The sequence below is a fragment of the Rutilus rutilus genome (genome assembly GCF_951802725.1).
Source record: "Rutilus rutilus genome assembly, chromosome: 6".
NCBI lineage: Eukaryota > Metazoa > Chordata > Actinopteri > Cypriniformes > Leuciscidae > Rutilus > Rutilus rutilus.
This window is the reverse complement of record NC_140214.1, coordinates 22,304,276-22,325,023: the sequence shown is the minus strand read 5'-3', so window position 1 is coordinate 22,325,023 and position 20,748 is coordinate 22,304,276. Positions and strand designations below refer to the sequence as shown.

General features: G+C 37.6%; 2 protein-coding genes across 3 annotated transcripts; both read right to left on the bottom strand.

Moving 5' to 3' along the window:
• Window positions 1-23: 23 nt before the first annotated feature.
• hltf (helicase-like transcription factor) lies at window positions 24-10,740 on the bottom strand. 2 transcript variants are annotated; one of them, XM_084410886.1, is made up of 25 exons: window positions 10,517-10,740; window positions 10,211-10,324; window positions 9,891-10,048; window positions 9,258-9,424; window positions 9,000-9,133; window positions 8,796-8,878; window positions 7,905-7,976; window positions 7,619-7,810; window positions 7,465-7,539; window positions 7,290-7,338; window positions 7,044-7,160; window positions 6,387-6,434; window positions 6,187-6,282; window positions 6,004-6,095; window positions 5,774-5,917; window positions 4,653-4,791; window positions 4,409-4,544; window positions 4,149-4,328; window positions 3,951-4,063; window positions 3,563-3,744; window positions 3,356-3,475; window positions 2,498-2,610; window positions 2,211-2,391; window positions 1,980-2,060; window positions 24-353 (listed from the first exon to the last, which is right to left on the bottom strand). In XM_084410886.1, the coding sequence occupies exons 2-25, from the start codon at window positions 10,278-10,280 to the stop codon at window positions 207-209; spliced, it is 2,889 nt and encodes a 962-aa protein (XP_084267012.1). In that variant the 5' UTR covers window positions 10,281-10,324; window positions 10,517-10,740; the 3' UTR covers window positions 24-206. The 2 variants fall into 2 exon arrangements, with proteins under 2 accessions (XP_084267012.1, XP_084267013.1); XM_084410887.1 differs by having other exon boundaries at window positions 10,211-10,282; window positions 10,517-10,697.
• A 265-nt stretch (window positions 10,741-11,005) lies between these two features.
• On the bottom strand, window positions 11,006-18,359 carry nck1a (NCK adaptor protein 1a). Its single transcript, XM_084410905.1, has 3 exons — window positions 18,251-18,359; window positions 12,147-12,856; window positions 11,006-11,991 (listed from the first exon to the last, which is right to left on the bottom strand). Exons 1-3 carry the CDS (start codon window positions 18,282-18,284, stop codon window positions 11,797-11,799), a joined length of 939 nt encoding a protein of 312 aa, XP_084267031.1. The 5' UTR covers window positions 18,285-18,359; the 3' UTR covers window positions 11,006-11,796.
• Window positions 18,360-20,748: the final 2,389 nt, after the last annotated feature.

The window sequence follows — 20,748 nt, the reverse complement described above, 5'->3', positions numbered from 1 at the left end:
TTAAAACCAGTTTATGCACAAAGACAGACTGCTAAGTGTTTATTGCAAGGAACATTGTTGGAACAACCATACAGACATTGTGTAGATAAAGTGAATTTGGGGGAAACAACCTTACTGAACAATTTGTAAAAGAGTAAAAAAAAGTGCTGTTTTTTAATAAAGTAAATAATCTGAAATGAACAGACTGAAGTAAAGTTTAGGTAAAACTAAATCTCCATGAGGGTTCGGATCTCATCTATCCGTGCCTGTTTAAGGTTCTGTGTGTTTTTCCCTCCGAAAGCTTTCTCCACAAGCTCCTGCTTCTTCTTCTGAATCTTCACCATGTTCTCCTCCACGGAGTCTTTCACAATAAACTAAACACAACAGAAGACAATAAAAGTGATTTTTTTTTTTTACTTGACCTCAAACACTGATTACCTAATAGCTGGATAATCATTCTAGTTTATGTAAATTAGAAATTCAAGTTGTTTTTAGTATAAATTTGTTTTAAGTTGATGCTTTAGTACTTTATTCATGTCTGATTGAAAGTGGACTGTAGATTATTGGCAAAATGTCACTCAGCTTTTGTCAATCCAAACTTACAATTTGGCCTCAGAATTCTAGATACTTTATTTTTTTTATTACAACAGACCTCTGTTGTGAATGTGGATTTTACTTACTGTCATATTACACACCAATGAATATCAGTCAATTATTTAATGACAATTACATTAGTCTCAAACTGGTTTATGGTTCTTGGTTCATTTTGAATCTTGTATAACTGAAAAATAACTGTTCAATGTCATTAACAAAATCAATTGAGAGAATGGGCTGATTCAAGCTACTAACTCACTTGAGAAAATGTTGGGAATCTTTTAGTGATTTAAGGAACCGGTTCATGAGTCTAATCAGGCTTGACCACTCACTGTGTCTATTAGTATGTGCAACAAAAAAAGAACATGCTTAAAGCGACAGTGGTTGCACTTTATAGACTGTTCCACATGTACATACTATGTACTTATTATAGCAATTACAATAACTAGGTACTAACCCTGAACCTAACCTTAACCTGTGTCGTTACCTTATATTACCAATGCTTTCTTAGACAAGTCCACTATAAGTACACATACTGAAAAAAAAAAAAAAGGATAACCGGGATTGTTCACACAGAAATGTTTACTCGCCCTCATGTCATTACAAACCTGTATGACTTACTTCTGTGGAACATAAGAGAAGATACTAAGAGAAATGTCTCTGGTGTTCTTTCTTTTCTTTTTTCTTTCATCTATACAATGGAAGTCAATGGTCTGCAAAACTGTTTGGTTACCAACATTCTTCAAAATATCCTCTTGTGTTCTGCAGCAGAAAGTCAGTCATACAGGTTTGGAGTGGGAGAGAAATGACAATATACATGTTAAGGCCCTTGCACACTTAGTGCGAAATTCGCGTCCGAAATTTTCGCACGTTAAAAAATAAATACAACCTCACGTAATGTCAATCACACTTGCACACTGCCTCCGAAACTTTCGTCCGTCAAAAAAAACAAACAAATCGGATCGGGTTCGATTTTCTGCGTTTTTCGCATCCGTAACAAGCATTTGAATGGTGTTTTGACAGTTTAGAGCCACAGAATGACGGACACGAAAAAACGAATGCTAAAATTTCGGATTCAGTGTGCAAGGACCTTTAGGGTGAACCATCCCTTTGTTCAGTTCACACTCTAAAGATGTAACAATCTTCTCCAACTGTAAAACTAGTTGTTTGAATTCTTGATTGTTTTAATTTTTTTTAAACCAAAATTGTGACCATTGTAGTCAATCTGGAGCCCTCATTGTTAGCCTCAATGTTATGAACTAATAAGGAAGCCACTAACATGTTGTTGCATTTGTCGGCACTGTCTGTTACCACTGAGAAAAACGTCAGGCGTGCAATAATAGCAACTGGGATCAGTCGCTAACATTCCTCTGTGTGCTTGCCATGGCACAAACCATAGACTGTACCTTAGTGATCACCACATCTCTGCTCTGGCCCAATCTATGACATCTGTCAACACACTGGTCTTCCGCTGCAGGATTCCAGGCCTGAACAAACAGTAGAATAAAGACAAACAAATGAGCTCTTTGAGTGTGTAAGCCTCTATTCATTCCTCATTATAGATCCATTGACACAGAATCAAACCATGACATCACTGCCACCTAGTGGCTGACACTATCCTGGGGATTTCAACTCACAGGATCCATCAGAAAGACGTGGGAAGCAGCGGTTAGATTAAGCCCAACTCCTCCAGCTTTGAGTGACAGTAACATGATGGTGGGGCTTCCTGGAGAGGAGTCTTGAAAGTCCTGAATGGCCTTTGCTCGGGTCTTCTGATTCATTGAGCCATCCAGGCGAGTGAAAGAGAATCCATATTCTCTGCAGACAGCAGCAGCGTCAGAACACTAAACCACTAATGGCTACCTATTTTTTTCAGTATGTAGTAGAGTCTAGTTTTTAGTAGCCTCAGGAATGAAAACTGTACCTCAAGGGAAGCTCTAAAACATCCAGAAACCTGGTAAACTGAGAGACCACAAGAGACTTCACAGTGGGGTCTTCATTACGAAGCTTCAACAGGTTGCTCATCAAAGCATCAACCTGCATAAAGAAAAGCACTTTATTCAAACATGGCTGCTCATATGACCAACAAAAAAGACTCTTTAATCGCTGAAGAAACTTGACGTGTTAATGTTTGCTCAGGACAGTGATTTTGTGTGCCTTTCTGAAGCATTTTCCCTTCTTATTTATTTATATTTAACCAAAAAAGCTAAATGATGCCCATTTTTTGTCCACCGAATCTATATGAAATTATTACACTACTGTTCAAAAGTTTGGGATGGGTAAGATTTTTTTAAAATAAGTCTTATGCTCACCAAAGCGGTTTATTAGATCAAAAATACAATTAAGAGTAATATTGTGAACTGTTTTCTATTTGAATGTGTAGTAAAATTTCATTTATTCCTGTGATGGCAAAGCTGAATTTCCCATCTTCAGTGTCACATGATTCTTCAGAAATCATTCTAATATGCTGATTTGGTACATTTATATGAATTATTTGAAAACAGTAGAGTGTGTATACTTATAAAGTATACTCCTTTGGCCGTGAGCATTGAAAGATGCGTAGTGGACTTTGTTTTCAAGTGCTCAAGTCACTCACACATACACTGCTGTACGCGCACAGACACAAAAATTGGGATGTCCGCTGACGGCCGAAGTATACTTAGGGCTTTAGTAGCAAGTTAACTATATATATATCAACAAACACAATTGTAAAGTCCCCTTTGAGCTACATCCAATTTCAGATTGACCAAAACAGCTTAAGATGCATAAATGTTAAGGTTACTTTGGAACTTGATTGCCAATTCCCCCCAGTTGCTGATCGAGCCTCCACTTCCTCTCCAGGATACTCCACCAGTTCTTTAGTCTTGATCTGAGCACGACACAGGGGACATCTGGCCTGCTCCTGAGAGACAGGAACAATCAGTATGCAGAAATAACATCCAATAAAAGAGACTTCAGCAAACCTCTGAGATGCTGAAGTAATGCTGACCTTCTCTGAGCGGATGACCTCACAGATGCAGGGCCTGCAGTACACATGAGCGCAGTAGGTGATGACAGGCTGCCGCAGGGAGTCTAGACAGATGGCGCACTCTTCGTCCGAGCCAGAGTTCAGCACCAATGTGATCTTATTGATGAGACGCTCCCGCAGCTCACCGGGGGTCCCAAGATCACCTAACACACATCCAAAACATTTGTTCCCCGAAAGACAACTGATTCTTCACAGCACAACTGATTAGGGTGCTGCTGCTGTGGCATTGTACTTAAAGCTTTAAATTAATTTTAATGTACGGTATGTTTTATTTATTAAGTGTAATTTATTTAAATTTAAAGATATTTAATTGAATGTAATCAGCGACTGTCTAAACTCTAATTTATACCTGCCACTGTGTATTTGCTCACAAGACTGGGGTGACAGCAGCACTGCCTCAGACGGACCAGGATGGCCAGCACGTCGGCATAGTTCGTCATGACCGTTCCTTCTTGGAAATACCTGTGAAGACAAATGGTTCCTGTTATCGGACTTTAAACCTATGTAATATTGATGCTCTTTAAATCTGTAGCAAAAGTGTGCCCACCTGCCGACGATGTTCCTGCCCTCCCTCTTGACCTGTTCATACTCCTCCCTCTCCTCCTCAGAGAGAGTCACATGCTGCACAAACACTCTCCGTTCGGGTAACTGCACCACCGCGCGCCCAGACACTTTACTGTTCTTGGTGCGCCTCAGTGTGATGCCCTTCACCAGCGCTTGCAAGTTCCTGATAACGGTTATACGATAGAGAAGTTCATTAAATTCAATGCACTGAAAGTGTGATTTGGGACGCAGCTATTAACATACTTTAGTCCAAATCTGTCGCCCATGGTCACAGGTCTCTGAATGATTCTGTTCCACCACTCCTTCACATCAAAAGGCTTCAGCTTCAAAAAGGACAGCAGCATGTACAGATCCTTCAGGGAGTTCTGAATGGGAGTTCCTGAAGGTAAAAACACGCATGATTGACGTGGACTTCATAGGCATTAAGATGAATGATCTGTCCTTTTGATGATATTCACAGGTGATGAGGTAACGCAAATGAACGCACCAGACAGGATCCACCTGCGCTCTGACTGGAGCCCCAGCACAGCTTTGCTCTGAAGAGCACTAGGGTTTCTGATGACGTGACCTTCATCCAGCACCACCCTCAGCCAGTTCACTTTGTGCAGAGGACTGCTGGCTTTATTCTGCGGGCAGAGTCAAAGTTAATTTTTTATTTCACCATTTGTCCAAGTTTTTTAGAGTGTCTACTTACACCAGTCTTGTTGACAGAGGCTATTTACACTAACTCCACCAACTAGTGTTTAGTTTAGCCACACAAAATTACAAAGGAAATGAAGCCAGTAACTGGGACAGTGTCGTGAAGAGTAACGGCCACTTCACACTGAATGCGCAAGCAGAGTGGAGGCAGCACAGAAGCTGTGCATATGCAGAGCATTGTGCTTTCACACTGGCCGCTGCTTTTGTTTGTGTACTGCAAAAACAGACGAGTATCGTTCATTCTGTCACCTTTCAGGTGTTCTCTGACGACCACTGTCTGTCACATGCTTTGATTTATGACGGGCAGCATACTCTGCTGCGATGCGGGAATAAATTCCAGTCCCAATCAGCACGTTTGTTTTAAATAAAACATATACCAAAATATTCAAAAAGTGGAAATAAAGTGCCTAATTTGTATTCAATAGTAGGAATAAAGTGTCTAACATGTATTTAATAGGCTTATAAATAAAACTGGATGTGGTGACCTCATGTTGATCGGACAGACTGGTATATTTTGATCAGAGTGCAGCCCATATTGTTACCTTGGCTCTCTTTCTAGAACTTCAAGGACACTTTTTCTGAGGAGCAGATCCAATATGGAAGGATATAATGATTTTAATAAAAATACACTGAATATGTTATTACTGCATAGAATACCATTTTATAATGTCCTACAATACAATACCGAGGTGTAAATAGCATCTGCCACTGTTTGCACTAAGTAGCATCTAACTCTATTTACACTTAGCATCTAACTACTATTTCACACAATAAAAAATATTATCTTTGCACTATTTACAAAATGTAAATACCATCTAACTTAGTGACTTCCAGCATGGCTCAGCAGCGTCATGTAATGACAATGTCTAAGCAGCAAGAACAGCAGGACTGTGTTTTAAATCCACCCACCCCAAAATCAGATGAAAGCACATTGTATGTTGTGAGAACCACATCTTGCCCGGACAGAAGGCCAACAGATCGGCTGCGCTCAGGACCGTAGTACAGGTACACTTTTAATGTGACATCAGCTCGAATATGTTGCTCAAACTGGTCCTGCACGCATATGAAGCACAAATGAAAGCAAAGTGAGTTAAATATTTTCTTTACATTTTTCATAAAAACAGATTTTCAACACTCACCAGCCAGTTGCTAAGGACAGACAGGGGACATAAAATCAAAGTGGCTCTGGCCCCTGACCCCCCACCGGCTCCAGATGGGCCCTTACCAGTGCCTGCAACCCACACAAAGCAGATTGATTCCTGTAAAACTCTCTCATTCCATAATAAACAAACGGAAGAAATGGTCATTAATGTTACACCCACCAGAACTTTTCTTCGCACTCTTTTTTGCTGGCACAGCCTGTGAGGAAGTGCACTCCAGAGCGGCAGCGAAGTCCACATCATCCAGCAGAACCGCTCCTGTGTATTAGAGAGCGAGAACAAAGTCAGTTGACACTGAAAATATATCTAACAAATCTGCCTTTCAGTTTACATGAAAAATAAAGGACAGGAAGCAAGCATACCTTTCTTGGTGTTGGCAGACTTTTTAGCAGTTTTCTTTGTGGTTTTTGCTATAAGAAACACAAATAAGTGTAATACAAAAACAAAATCAACCATTATTTATTAACATTTACGTTTATGTATTTGGCAAACACTTTTATGCAAAGTGACACACTACTATTTAACAATTTGGTGTCAGCAAGACTTCTTTTTTGGAAAGAATGAAGCAAAGATGCATTAAATTGACAAAGACTCTTACATTGTTTTTAAAAAACACAAAAAAAACAAAAACAAATGCAGTTCTTTATAATCAAAGAATCCTGAAAAAAAAAGATCACGATAGCAGCACAACAACATTGATAATACATTGATAATAATAAGAATAGTTATATGTTACTTGAGCACCAAATAGCATATTAGAATGATTTCATTCATCATGTGACACTGAAGACTGGAGTGGACAGCTTTGCTATCACGGAAATAAATTACATTTTAAATTATATGTAATATTTTAAATTGTAGTAATATTTCACAATATTTCTGTTTTACTGTATTTCTGATCAAATAAATGGATGCTTGGTGAGAATGAATGAATAAATAAATAAATAAATAAATAAATAAATAAATATCACCAACCACAGACATTTGTACATGCATCAGGACTTAAAAGAGAAACTAACCTTTCTTCTGAGGTGCATCTTCATCAATGGTGTCAGCAGTGGCACTGTTAGCATGCAGTCTTTTCAATGGAGACGACCCCACTGGTTCCCCTGTCTCTTCAGGGTCTCCACTTTTCTCTGTAAATAAAAAATATATATAAAATGTGTATATCTGTGTGTCAGTATTCTACAACAAATGTAACTTCTTCACTTCAGAATGGATTGCAGTTTTACAAATTTGTTTTAAAAACATGTGACATTTTTTACCTTTTAAGGCTGCTTTCTTTCTGGTAGCAGAAGGCATGGATGATCCTTCCTGAAAAGTTGTATTTTTAATATGTTCATGATTAAATTCTGGCTGCAATACATGCAAGGTCACAGTAACAAAACTTCATTTACACACATGCTTTATTTGTTACAGAAATGTTCATCTGCGTCTTACACATTGTTCCAGTGGCAGGGGTTTCCCATTGTGGAAATTAGAGACTATCAAGGCAATGGTGGTGAGGGTTTTGCCCTGAAACACAGCATACAAGTTCTGAGCACTAGTAGGGCTTATATTAAGCACTAAAAGAACAAGTCTAAGATCAGCTCACCAGCCCCATGTCATCAGCCAAAATCCCACCAAGCACTTTCTCAGGCCTCTCCTTCACTGCAAAGTTAGTGAGAACGTTAAAGTAAAGGCCATTCTTCTCCTCCCAGAACGGGGGCAGATCGTTGCTGTTTTCACGAGAGGTCATCCATGAGAGCGCCTGCTTTTGATGTGGGAGTAGAGGAGTGAACACTGCCTGTACGGACAGACATTAACAGAGACATCTGTAAGTGACTGATGGATGAGATTGACAGTAAAAAAAACAGCCGTGTTCTTCAGTCTGTGCTCACCTCTGCTGGCTCCATTTCTCTGGTTTTATCCTCCATCAAATCATCAAAGAGCTTGTCAAAGGCATTTTTCAGCTGATATGATGTAACAAAAATGTAATTATTAGCCATTTCATTGAAGTTAAACAAACTTAGTTTGGTTTATGGTGGTTCTCAGCTGGTGTGTTGCAGCACTGTTTGGTCATAAACGGCACGCTAAAATAATAATAAATAATGCTAAATGAATACTAAATGCAACTAACCATATAAAAAGCTTCCCATATTATGGCATTAACAGGTGTGCACCTGATAAAACTAAATTCTGCATTGAAAAAAGTATGATACATACTACATTAAATAAACTTGTAATAAGAATAATTATGGTTATTTGTCTTTTTTTTATGTAATTTTTTTAAATGTTTGATTATACAGACATTTTTGTTAGTGTTTGTTTAGTATAAAAAACAACAACAACAAAAGTTAAGAACCACTGATCTAGATTTTAACATACTAAAGCATACTAGACAAATAATAATAATTTATTTTGACATCTTATAGCCAACATCTGTAAAACAGACACTTAATATTCAACATTATTATTAATCTACCTGCATTGACACCACTGTATTATAACTGAACTGAGCTGGACAATGACATCACTGTTTTATCTAGAGTGGCTGTATAGATAAATGAGCTAAATTAATAACTACTGATATTTACAACAGAAATGAATCAACACTGAACTTACTTAAGCTGGACAATGACACTATTTTCTTCTAGAGCTGCTGTACAACCGAAACAAACGTTGTTGCATAATTTTCCTGTTATCACTGTAAAGCTGTATTGTATCTTTTTACAAAACAAACTGTATTGTACAAAGCGCTATATAAATAAAGGTGACTTGACGAAATTTACCTCTTCTACAGTCAAAGGAATGGCAGATATTTTTGAGGACAATCCATGCAGATCTCTACGCAAAGATGTTTGGGTAGCACCTCCTAAGAGAATAAGAAAAAATAATGTCAATCATATAAGCATTATGTATTCACCAAAGAACATTAAGTAGTGAATAAATAATGGCATCAATACAATAAGTAGTGAGTAAAAAAAAAAAAAAACCTTTCAAGTCAGAGCCAAGTCTGAAACCATAGCGTGTCATCAGATTATGCACAGCTTCTCGCTTCTCCTCTTTGCCCCAGAACGTGAGGATCACAGGCATTGTGAATTTATTAGTATTCCCAAAGGGCACAACCCTATTAAGAGATCAAACACAAAAGAGATCTGTTGCAATAAAATCAATTTGCAATAAAAAAATAAGTTGCATATTTAATACAAATTACTTCAAAAATATTTTTAGAAAAGAAGAAACTACAGTACCCTTCCACCCTTGCCAAGTTGTTGTCCATAATGTAGGCCATTGGGGCTGCCAGCTCTTTCTTGATGTGCCCCACCTGACTGCCATACACATTGGCAACCATCACTGCATTTCGGTCATAGGGATTCTGTGGCTCTCTCACCAAAGACACCATCTCTCCTTTATTGACCTGCAGCATACGTCACAATCACACAACATTCCTGTTATTAAACGAGATTGAATGAACCTAATAGAATTATTCTGTGTTTTGAATAATAAAACCACTAGAGGGCAATATACACTGTGTGTGGTGGAACAGGTGTGAGATTACCTGTTCCTGTCAGGTGATAAGGGCGGCAGAGGAATTAAGCGGGTACAGATGGCGGGAAAATACAGTTCATGGCGAAGATATACAACTATGTTGTACTGCAGTAAATAATACTGCATTTTTGTATATTATGTTAGTATTAAACAGCAACAGGAAAATGCTTTTTCTGATGAGTTAAATGTGGAATACGGTCCTGTAGCAATGTACTTAAAAACCCTATGTAGGCGCACACACACACACACACGTATGTGTGTGTATATATATATATATATACATATACACACACACACATATATATATATATATATATACACGTGAAGATCCCTACCATTCCAGTGTAGTAGCGCAGACCAACAACTGAGCCTTGAATTGATCCAATCTGAACACTCTCCTCTGCCTCCAGGTCCTGCCCTCCATCTTCTGTTAGATTTGCAATTTCTTGGGATATGGTCACTGTGCCGCCGACATCCATGAAATCTATAAAAGCTGGTGTTGGGTGATAGGCATTATAATTAATGTTGGGCGTGACAATAATTGATTCAACACAATCAGAAGAGATATACTAGGTTTTAGTTTAGACTATAGTTTGCTAGGGACCATTATTAATCATATTCATTTCACAAATGCATGACAGCTGGTGTTTTTCACCGTATCGCGGCGAGGCGCTGGTCGAGGGGTTGTGAGGGTGAGCACTTGTTGATTTGTTTGATGACTGCATGTCTGCGATCACAACACAAACACGAAACGTCACTGAGTCAGGTCCTAACCAGAAAAACAAAGCGCCATTCGAATGTGTAATAAAGCAAATGTAAAGACACTCGCATATAATGACACTTAATAGTGATATAAAAAATAAACTGATTAATCCAACTAGAATTAGCAGCTAATTGTTCATAACAAGCGAACACGCTCTCGAGGATTAGGTTAAACTGTTCAGCTGCAGGCCACACTCACCTCCCGATCAAGACTCCAGTACGATAAAGGACTGCTGTATGTAAACTGATCCAAATCCAAATTCTACATGAGCAATGAATATTTCAGTACTTATAGGGGTTTAATGTAATTCCCTAAGTTGAGGTTTCAGGGACGCCTGTCAGTGGCGCGAGTGTTTTGAAACTGTACGCTTATTTCCGGCGCCAGATTCAGACTTCACGTCACTGTCACGTGAACCAACCAGCAAAGACTACCGAATGTCGTCACTACAAATCTTTTGAATATATTAATGCGTTAGGCGTTTTAATCAAACAAAATAAGATTTCATCATCATTTCTAAAAAATCTGATTAATTGAAAAATACCTGCTTCTAAATATTTAGCGTAAAAGAGCGACAACATATTTGTGTTACTGTGGTTACTCTGGAAAAGTAACAGACTTTGTAGCTTGTATGTATTTTTGTGTATATTGTAAGCACATTTTTTTATGAAATTACTGAAGGCATTAAATAAAAAGGACGAAAGTTCTATGCTTTATTTTTTAAATGTTACACTTATCAATCAAGAAATGATAAGTAAAAGAAATCTAAAAGTTCACTGTGGAAGGAAGCATCATTCACAGTTTACAAGTCGTTACAAATGACAAATTAGTAGTAAAAAAAATGGAGGAGGGCGAGGGAGGAAATGTAAATATAGTCTTGACCTCTGTAAAAACCCAATGTAGATTGAAGAGAAAGTTTTGGCACGGGAAAAAGAAGAACATAGCGTGAGAATTCATGAAATCAATGCTGCAAACACAAATGTATCAGGTAAAAATGCTATCACACATGTGGTTTAAAGGTAGGCTACTGTGTCCATTCTCTCACTGTCCTCTGAGGGGCTTGATCTTGATATTACTTGACTTGACTTGATATTAAATTAAACAAATAAAATGTAAAGGAAAAAACCTGACTGCAGTGATATTTCATTCATTCTCCACTTTTTAAGTGTCTTCAATAATCACAAAAAGTCTATGAAAGTACATACATAAATGAAGTGAAGTGATTTTTTGGACTGCTGCACTGGAACAACTGTACAATTACAAAGATAGCTTATCTGATATTAACTGGAGTTTGCATTTAAAATAGCTGAATATCCCAAATTGGAGCAATGCTAAAGCAAACACATAGTACTGACACAATTGTAAATACACTAACATTTACATTTAACCAAAGAAGTTTTCACACTTTCCCAATGCACAGTCAATATAGTTTCATGTTGTTGCTGATGGATGACAGAGTTAGATGTTGCTATTGTATAGGCTCAGTTTAATGCTTTAATCAGGTACAGTTTATCTCCCTGCTCACTGGTAAAAATGGGGGCCTTTTTGTAATGTTCCACCAAATCCTCAATGGAGCTGAACTTGCGCTGACCAATGCAGTAAAGTCCATCTTTTAGCTGCACCTTGAAATGCTTGTTCTTGTACACTGCCTTCAGAGAGATGGAGAAGTCGTTTGGCTGGAAAGTAAAAAATGAAATGTTTGATCATAACAAAGCACAAACTAAATATAAAAAGTACTTAAATAAATAAATAAATATGCAAAAAGGCTAAATGTAATTTCTACCACCAGAAGCTGGTAATATATAAATTAGTTTCAATTGAATTCAGTTACCGTAGACTCGCTGTCTCTGATGAGGAAGTCACCATCCGCACCCCTCTGGTTCAAGACCATCTCAGCCTGGTGCCGTGTCAGTTTCCCATAGTACCATTGTTTTCCTCCAAACTTTCCGTCCATAGAGGGCTTAATGTCATAGTTTGAAGTAGGTGGTCCTGAATTCCCCAGTTCTTTGTGTGTTTTCTGTACAACTGTAACATAGTTCTTGGGCACTAAACCCACTTGGCCATTTTCTTTTTTACACTTCCACCATTCAGGGTCGTTCTCAGGTTTCTCCAACACATCCATAAGTTCATCCTTGTTGAAATTCAGCTCCTCGACATTGCCGGAGCTGAAATGATAAAGTGCTTGTACAGTCTGCAGAACCTGAGAGCCGTTGTTATTGTGCCCCACTGATGCCAGTTTATCTTTGAGAGAGCTAGTGGAATCATCCCTCATTGTCCTGTCCACATCCTCTGTGACATAATTGGAGGGAAACCACCCAGAAAGGCCATTATAGGTTCCTCGCCACCAACCGTCGCTGCACTTCTCCGTGACGATGACTCTTGTGCCCTTCACCAAAGAGAGCTCGTCCTCCCGCTCCGCGGTGTAGTTGAACTTCACCAGTGCGGGCAGGTTGAGGTCATACAGTCGCTCATCGCTGTCATATTTCTCTGAGCTGGAGGGCAAATCTCGCACACAGCCTTTCTGCTTCACCTTCCCAATCCCTGCAGTCATAGAAACTGTTAATGAGCATATGGACAATGCTTTTTTTACTGTTTTTTAAAAAAAGTGCTATTATGAAACTTAACTAATGATACTAGAATATTGGTATCTTATAATTGCAAACTGACATTATTTATCTTTATAATGTGCCACATATGATCACCTTTAAACAAGACTTTTTTCTTGTTTCAACACCTTTTAAATTAAACCCGAAGCTCATAAAAGCAATAAAAATGTTCTACCATTCAAAAGTTTGCAGTTGGTAAGATATTTTTTAATGTTTTTAAAAAATAAATCTTATGCTTACCAAGGCTTCATTAATTTGATCAGAAATACAGCAATACTGTGAAATATTATTCAAATTTAAAATAACCATTTTCTATATGTTAAAATATAATTTATTCCTGTAATGCAAAGCTGAATTTTCAGCATCATTGCTCCAGTCCTATAGTGTCAAATTTTTCCTTCAGAAATCATTCTAATATGCAGATGTTGTAACAAATGTATTGAATATTTATTTATTATTTTTTTTCAGGATTCTTTGATTAATAGAATTTTTTTTAAACAGATTTTTTTTTTAAATATTATAAACGTCTTTAATGTTTATCAATTTAATGCATCCTTGCAGAATAAAAATATTAACTTCTTAAAAAAAAAAAAAAAAAAAATCTTACTGAGCCCAAAATTTTGAATGGTAATTTAGTACATCAGAGTGAATATAGGTCTGACAGTTACGCTTTATCCCAATTATCCATGTGAATTTTCTTAAATGGTTAAAATCATTACTAAATTCAAAACAGTTAAGCATTTGGGTTTCAAGTTGATGATCTCACACTAAGGGCCGTGACATCACTGGCGGGAAAAACCATAAGGAAAATTACACAGAGGTACATTACATTCATATAAACACATAAAAGTTTATTTACAGAAAATCCGAAAATTTGTCCCACTTTTGGTTCACTGGTACAATAACAGTGTTACTGTTGCACAATCACAGACCAGCTGACAGCCAAGTGTTCCAGACTTAATATCTGCACATAATTAGACTAATTATGCTAATAATGTAAATATTGGCAAACTGACATGTTTTTGACACATGACAGGTTTACCATCTCGCATAATCTGTTTTACATGACGACTAAATCAAATCAGGAAAATACACCCTGATCCCAAAAGAGGGAAATTCCAATTTAGTGATTTGGCAATGAAACATCAGTTTAACATACTATTTCTGGGCCTGAATCCATGGAGTCTGTGTGTCTACACAAATGCTAAAATACACACCCAGCACTATCAACATCTCCTTCTCCTTTCAGAAAAATGTGGATCATAATATAGATGGGAAATGACACAGAACTCTGCAGCAAAAAAAATGTCACTACCGTACTAAAAGGCTGGAATCGCTAAGTTTATGTTTTTCAAGGAACTGATACTTGTTCACCAAGGATGCATTAAATTAAATTAACATATTCAGCTGAAGTTTCATCTGCTTTCTGCAGATTTTAGGGCATTTCTCACTGGCCTTGCAATCGAATTGTTCCCACAACAGCACACCTTCTTATTTATTTATTAAGTTTCAGATTCCACTTTATCTGTGAAACTCTGCCTTAAGGCCAGCAGCTTCCCAGAGGCTTCTCCTCTTCACTGTTGCTGATGAAACTGATATTTGACATGTACTTTTCAATGAAGTTGCCAGCTGAGCACCAGTGAGGGGGGCTGTTTCTCAAACTAGAGACTCTGATGTACTTCTCATCTTGTTGTGCAGCAGGGCTGTCCACTTCTCTTTGTACTGGTTGGATCCAGTTTGCTCTCTTCTTTCAAGAGAGTAGTTCACAGAAAAGTCTTCAGAAGAACAAGAGGCTGATAAGTTTCTAGAGAAATGTGCTTTCTTTTTTCCCATTGTTGAAACCAAAATTGGACTTCAAAAAAGGGATAGTTCACCCCAAAATGAAAATTCTGTCATTTATTACTCACCCTTATCGCTCAAAACCCATAAGACATGCGTGTTCAAACAACAAAGTCTGCTCCTGCGTTAACACAACACGCATGCGTCATTGTGCTCTCGTGAACTCGCGTTGGAGGTTAATAGCCTACTTTGTAAATAGTTTTTTTTTTGTTTTTTTTTTGGCCAAGACATAGCACTCGCGTTGCTTCTTAAATTTGAGGTTAAACCACCATACTTTTATGATGTCTTATACCTTTCTGGGGCTTGAAAGTGGTAGTTGCGTAGCTGTCAATGGAGGGACAGAAAGCTCTCAGATTCCATTAAAAAAATCATCATTTGTGTTCCGAAGATGAACTAAAGTCTTATGTGTTTTGAACGACATGAGGGGGTGAGTAATTAATGACAGAATTGTAATTTTTGGGCGAACTAACCCTTTAAAATTAAAGACATTGTATTTTACACACGTTGTAGCACAATCATTTTCAACTGTGCTAATAATAAGAAAGTTATCTTTTTTGCCTTGAGTGCCAGTAAAATGATATATGAATACATTTTCAATTCTATTTAAAAAATAAATAAATAAATACATTCAAATTTATAAAGGCAGCTATAGGGTACATTTTAAATTCTATTTTACATGTTGTAAAAATAAATTTTAATTTGAAAAAAATACTACTGTTAATTCAAACAGTCAAAATAATTAGATAAATTAAATGGCACTTTGGATAACAGACGTATTATTTCTTTTTTTCTATTTTACATTTAAAATTGTCATGATGATCCCAAACTTTTAAAAAGGCTTTTAGCTGAAACATATTGGTGGTGTATGTAAATGGCTTTTTTTTTTTTTTTTTTATGTAAACAACACAAATTATTCTATTCTTTACTAAAGACTCAATCATCAACTTTTAATAAAAGATCTATTATTCACTAAGAAGATCCATTCATGGGAGTTATAAACTTATTGGAATGTCCAAAAAAATTATTATGGCTAAACAAAAATATGTCCCCTCCAAATGAAAAGGAAATCAAATTTTTGCCCATCCATGAACATCAACAGGAAGAAAAAACGGAAGAGTGATAGAAGAGCTTCCTGTAAAATAAACACCAGAACAAAAAAAAAGGCAGAGTATTGTAATGTAGGCTAAAACAGCCTCGTGATCCAGTTAACTCATTCATATGTGTGGAATTACAGAGCTCATCTGCTCCATCAAAATCAAACTTTCCAAACTCATCCGTAACAGTCGCTGTATTCCAAATAACCATGGAAACATAAAAGTCACAGGCATAAAATTGGAGGGAAACAAGTTGTCAGTGATAAACCACTATCATGATCAATGTGATGCAACCGTTTTGAGAAGTAAAACCATCATGCGGATGTGTGGAAAAGCCAATAATGTTGAAATTTTATTTCAATGGAAATTCCAGGCAACAGCAATGGAAGCATTACTGTCTTTATGACGTGACTCAAGGATGGAGCTTGAGGCACTGTGTCCTGTCTGCTTTTGTTTCATTTCCTCTGACAGCCAGAATAACGGCAGCTCAGCTTTCCAGTCAATTTCCCAGTTTTCCACATGCGGGAAAACATTCAAAAGCAGAGATAAGGCAGAATTCTTCCTAAAGTAAAAACCTTGGCATCACAGGTATATATTAAAACATAATTGAGACTGTCATAAAGTCTTCAGTTCTTCAGAGTTCAACCCAAAAGCTGAACAGAGAATGTATATAGAGTTTGTAACGAGTTTGTATACGTCTGACAAAGTTTGCATGTGGCTTTTTTGTGCAGTTTCATACTTTTCCCCATGAAACACAACTGAACATCTTGAATTGACCTACTTTTTCTGTCATCTGCCCTCAACATTGAATGAGATCTCTTTCTCAGCTCAGGTTTTTGATAAAGCTGAGTGTGATTATCAATGTAACGTGATCCGTGGCAAGCTGCTTTCTCATATCCACGACAGGAACCGAGCGAACGCAGCCAAATCACCCTGCCTTTGTTTCTGTTCGGGCTGAGCTCACTCCACTAATGACATCATAAGACAAATAGCCTCTTCACAAACAGATGTAGCGTCCAAGAACTGTCAGCAAAGGTAGCGCCGTTAATTCTCAGAGTGGCGCAATACACGCATCCATACTAATATAAACCCGTGATGAACTTTAGCATGTGTTCCTGTTCACTTTTGACCTCACAGCTGCTCTGTCCTTTTCTTTCTCATTTCAACCGACAATATATTTTGTTTTGTGGCTAATTTTCCGCAACAGATTTTTGAATGCAAAATTACACAAATGACACTTGAGACATTTTCTCTTTGTGCAGGAATCGGTCACGCCTCCGTTTGGTACAATAGGCCCTCTGAACTTCCAAGGCATACTAATGCACAGAGAGAGAAAGAGAGGCAGACACAGAGAGCAAGAAAGAGAGCTGGCAGGAGGCCATCAGAGAAGCCTGACGTTTTTTCCCTCTTCTCCCGAATTTTCCCGAAAAGTCCGGCTATTCAAAAGTGAGCAAATAAAACAAGTGCAAAAAAAGAGAAAAGCAAATAAGGAGTCTCATTTGTTGAAGTGTTCTGTCCCGTCGCTACTGTTCTTTTGTCCTGCAAGATCCGCTTGCTTCACTCTGCCAAGTCACGACACCCCACTGTCTTGTCCACTGTAATGCGGGGAATAAAACACTGAAATGCTGAATGTGTTACAAAGGGGAAGAAGAACGTAATGAGAGAGAAAGAAACCCAGAGTCAAAGGCCTCAATTATTCATTGCCTCACATCCTTCTGTTTTCCTGCACTAGAAATCTGCGTTGAATTAGACAGCTTCCGGCCGCCTTCACAGAGCAGCTCAAGTTGACAGTAGAGGAGGTTGAGGGGGCCTGCATGGGTTTCTGCTTTGATTTTTGTTTTTTAAGACTGTCCAAGCTACCCTGAAGAGCCTGCTGCTATTTCCTCCCTCTCTTATGGCCAATTTTATAGAAAAAAGAAAGTATTTGAAGTACCTGGGTGTAGCTTAACTGCCCTTTAAAATGTATGTCAATGAGCTTGCAGTTGTGCGTATAACATTATATGAGTGATTCATCTAGGTTTACAACCAAGAGCACAAACCAAATACGTCATTAAGCACTAAACTCCAAATATTTTTTTTATATAAAAGAAGAGAAACACATTCAAAATAATCACAAACTGAACAATATTTCTGAAGAGTCTTTGAAACTCTTATCAGCCCACTTTCAGCTGATCTTTACCCACAAAGAAGGCAAGACAAACACAAGGACAGTTACACAGGGCTGACAACATAAGTATATAACTTACAAATCTCATCAAGTATGAAGAAACTCGCAGAAATTGTTCTTTCTTCGGAGATTAAGTTAATTTGTCAACAGTACATGCAGGGCAATGGCAACAACTTTGTTAAGCAAAAGTGATATACTTAAGAGGAAAAGATTATAAATATGTACTCACGAAAGAAGTGTTTAAAAAGGTTAGCCATATCCATTCCCAGCTCTGTGAGCAGCCCCCCTTCCTCACACACTACCGCTCTCTCTTTCTCTCTCTGTAACAGAGCAGCAGCTATTCCATGAGAACTTCCTGAAAGTCCAGAGTTATTGACAGAGGACTCTCCACCCCACACACATGACTGTCCTTAACCAATGGCTGTCAAGAGGTCCTTTCTGTGGACTCTAGTGCCTGGATGGACCTCGAACACTTACAGGGTCTTCTGCGGAAACTAACATGACAACACTGTAAAACATTATCACCTATTTCAACTTAAAAACTTAAGTTCAGTTGCTGCATTACTTTTTTAAGTATAATCAAATTGCCTGTATAATCATTTAATCTTAAATTATATTAAGCTGGTTAAATTGAGTTGAATCTCGTATAACTTGCAATTGCTTAAATTATTTTGATGAGTTAAAGTAATGTTGTCATGACTTTTTGATAATATCTTTTTTTTTTTTTTTTTTTTTACAGTGTTTAATTAGTTTACGGACAGAGTGCATGCTCTGGTGAGCCACAAAACACGCAGCAATTATATTCTAATTTTGTAAGCATGCATATAAACACACACACACACACACACACATTGCATTCCACTTCTACTCTAGCTTGTTTCCTAGTCTAACTTTATAATAAACTTGGCATTGTACACTATGAATATTGTTGGCTTTGTAACAAATTGCCTTCGCTTCTCTATTGTAAGGTGCTTTGGATAACTCAATAACTCAGTACAGAAACTAATATTTACATGCATCTTTACACAGCTGAGTTAAGGCTGCTCTGTGGCTGCTTAAAATTCTGTGTAAAGATGCAATGCAGCATAAAAGCCGGACAAAATTATGCCTGCTCTGACCCACCTCAGTCCCTTGTATGACAGTTTGCTGTTAAAAGTGTTGTGTAAATGCCTTTATGCCACCTCTGAGCAGCATTAAACAGTCTGTGTAAAGACACCTAATTGCCACTTCAGAAGCGCTTCTTTGCCACCTTTGCAGTGTACATTTGGCATAATTAAACCTATTAAAACATTTTTGTTCATTGAAATGTGCACTCATCATCACACAGCACTATATAGAGCACACACAAACACATACACATACACATACACACACACAAACACACACACACTCCCTCAGCCGCTTCTGGCCTTGTCTGATGCTGCAGGCAACTTTTCTTGTTACTTACCCACTTTATGTTCCTGATTACCTCGCTAGCTACTGTAGTTACCTCATCCAAGTCAATCTCCAGTCATCTTCCAGTCATAATGTCATCCAAGTCATCTTCCAGTCATCCCTTGTCTCAGCGTTGTTCCTTCGTGTGTGTGTGTGTGTGTTCCAATGATTCTGTAAGACAAAGACTCAAAGTCAACAATACAAGTCTAATCTGCTAATGATCTCAAGTATCATCTCTTGTTTATGCATTGTGTTACTGCCATATCTGCAAACAAAACTACCTGTTTAAGTTTTACCTCAGTTCTGGTGCTTTCAAGCCTGAGCATGACAAAATGAAGCTGAAACAAAATATAAATATTAGATGGAAAAACTGACTAAATGAAAATTAGAAATGTTGCATTGGCAACTAACTGAAATTGGTTTAAGTTGAAGCATTACAATTACTAAGTGGAAATAAAAGAAAATTGAAATAAAAATACATAAAACTTAAATAGTAATATTAAAAAAATAATAATAATAATGAGAAAAACAAATTAATTATCAAATTAAATGTATATAGATTTATACTATATTATATAGCCTATATATATGCTGACTGTTGTATACCTTTGTGTAACACTTTTTACAATACACATTCCAAATCAGCCTTACAGAAAATAGAAAAGGGGGTTTTAATGTAGGCCTATATATGTAATTTTGTTGACATTTTGTATGATTAACAGTTGTATTGTGATGATATTGTGTTAGGTGGTCAACACACACTGTTGTTCAAAATCTAGTTCATGAAGCAAAACCAGTTGAGTTCTACTGATCTATAGATTGGTGAGTGAATCTAAGGCTTTACATGGGCTGTACTTCAGTTTATTGACCTAATGTGGGTCTTCATGGGTTATTCAGTCCCCCAGTGGTTCAGTAATGTGTGTACTGTGAGAAACTACACTGAACATGAACAAGTTCTCACAGCTCTCTCAACTCTTCGGCTGTAGACCTGTCATCTGTTTACAAACCTGCAGAGCTATTGTGAAAGAGAGGCTGTCAAATGCACCTCTGGAGCACCTGGTCCAGTGGACAGAGCTGTAATTTAAGGGAATGAGGTCACAGTTATGGAGCCGAATTGCTTCCTGAGGGGTGTGAGAAGGTTCAGTGACTGAAAAAGGGAACAGGCACAGCATGCTATAAGCAGCATCAATAATATGAAAAACAGACATAAAGAGGCAGAGATCCAGATAGAGAGCGAGAGAGAAAATAAAAATTCAAGATAACTCTCGCCAAATATGGAAACCCATTTCTAAC

Coding starts and splice junctions, on each gene's coding strand:
- hltf (XM_084410886.1), bottom strand. CDS start 10,280: ATGCAGTCATCAAACAAATCAACAAGTGCTCACCCTCACAACCCCTCG. Junction 9,134..9,257: donor AACTTGGCAAGGGTGGAAGG/GTACTGTAGTTT, acceptor ATCTCTTAATAG/GGTTGTGCCCTTTGGGAATA. Junction 8,879..8,999: donor ACTTGGCTCTGACTTGAAAG/GTTTTTTTTTTT, acceptor TTATTCTCTTAG/GAGGTGCTACCCAAACATCT.
- nck1a (XM_084410905.1), bottom strand. CDS start 18,284: ATGGATATGGCTAACCTTTTTAAACACTTCTTTC. Junction 12,857..18,250: donor CCTTTTTAAACACTTCTTTC/GTGAGTACATAT, acceptor CTATGACTGCAG/GGATTGGGAAGGTGAAGCAG. Junction 11,992..12,146: donor TCAGAGACAGCGAGTCTACG/GTAACTGAATTC, acceptor TTTACTTTCCAG/CCAAACGACTTCTCCATCTC.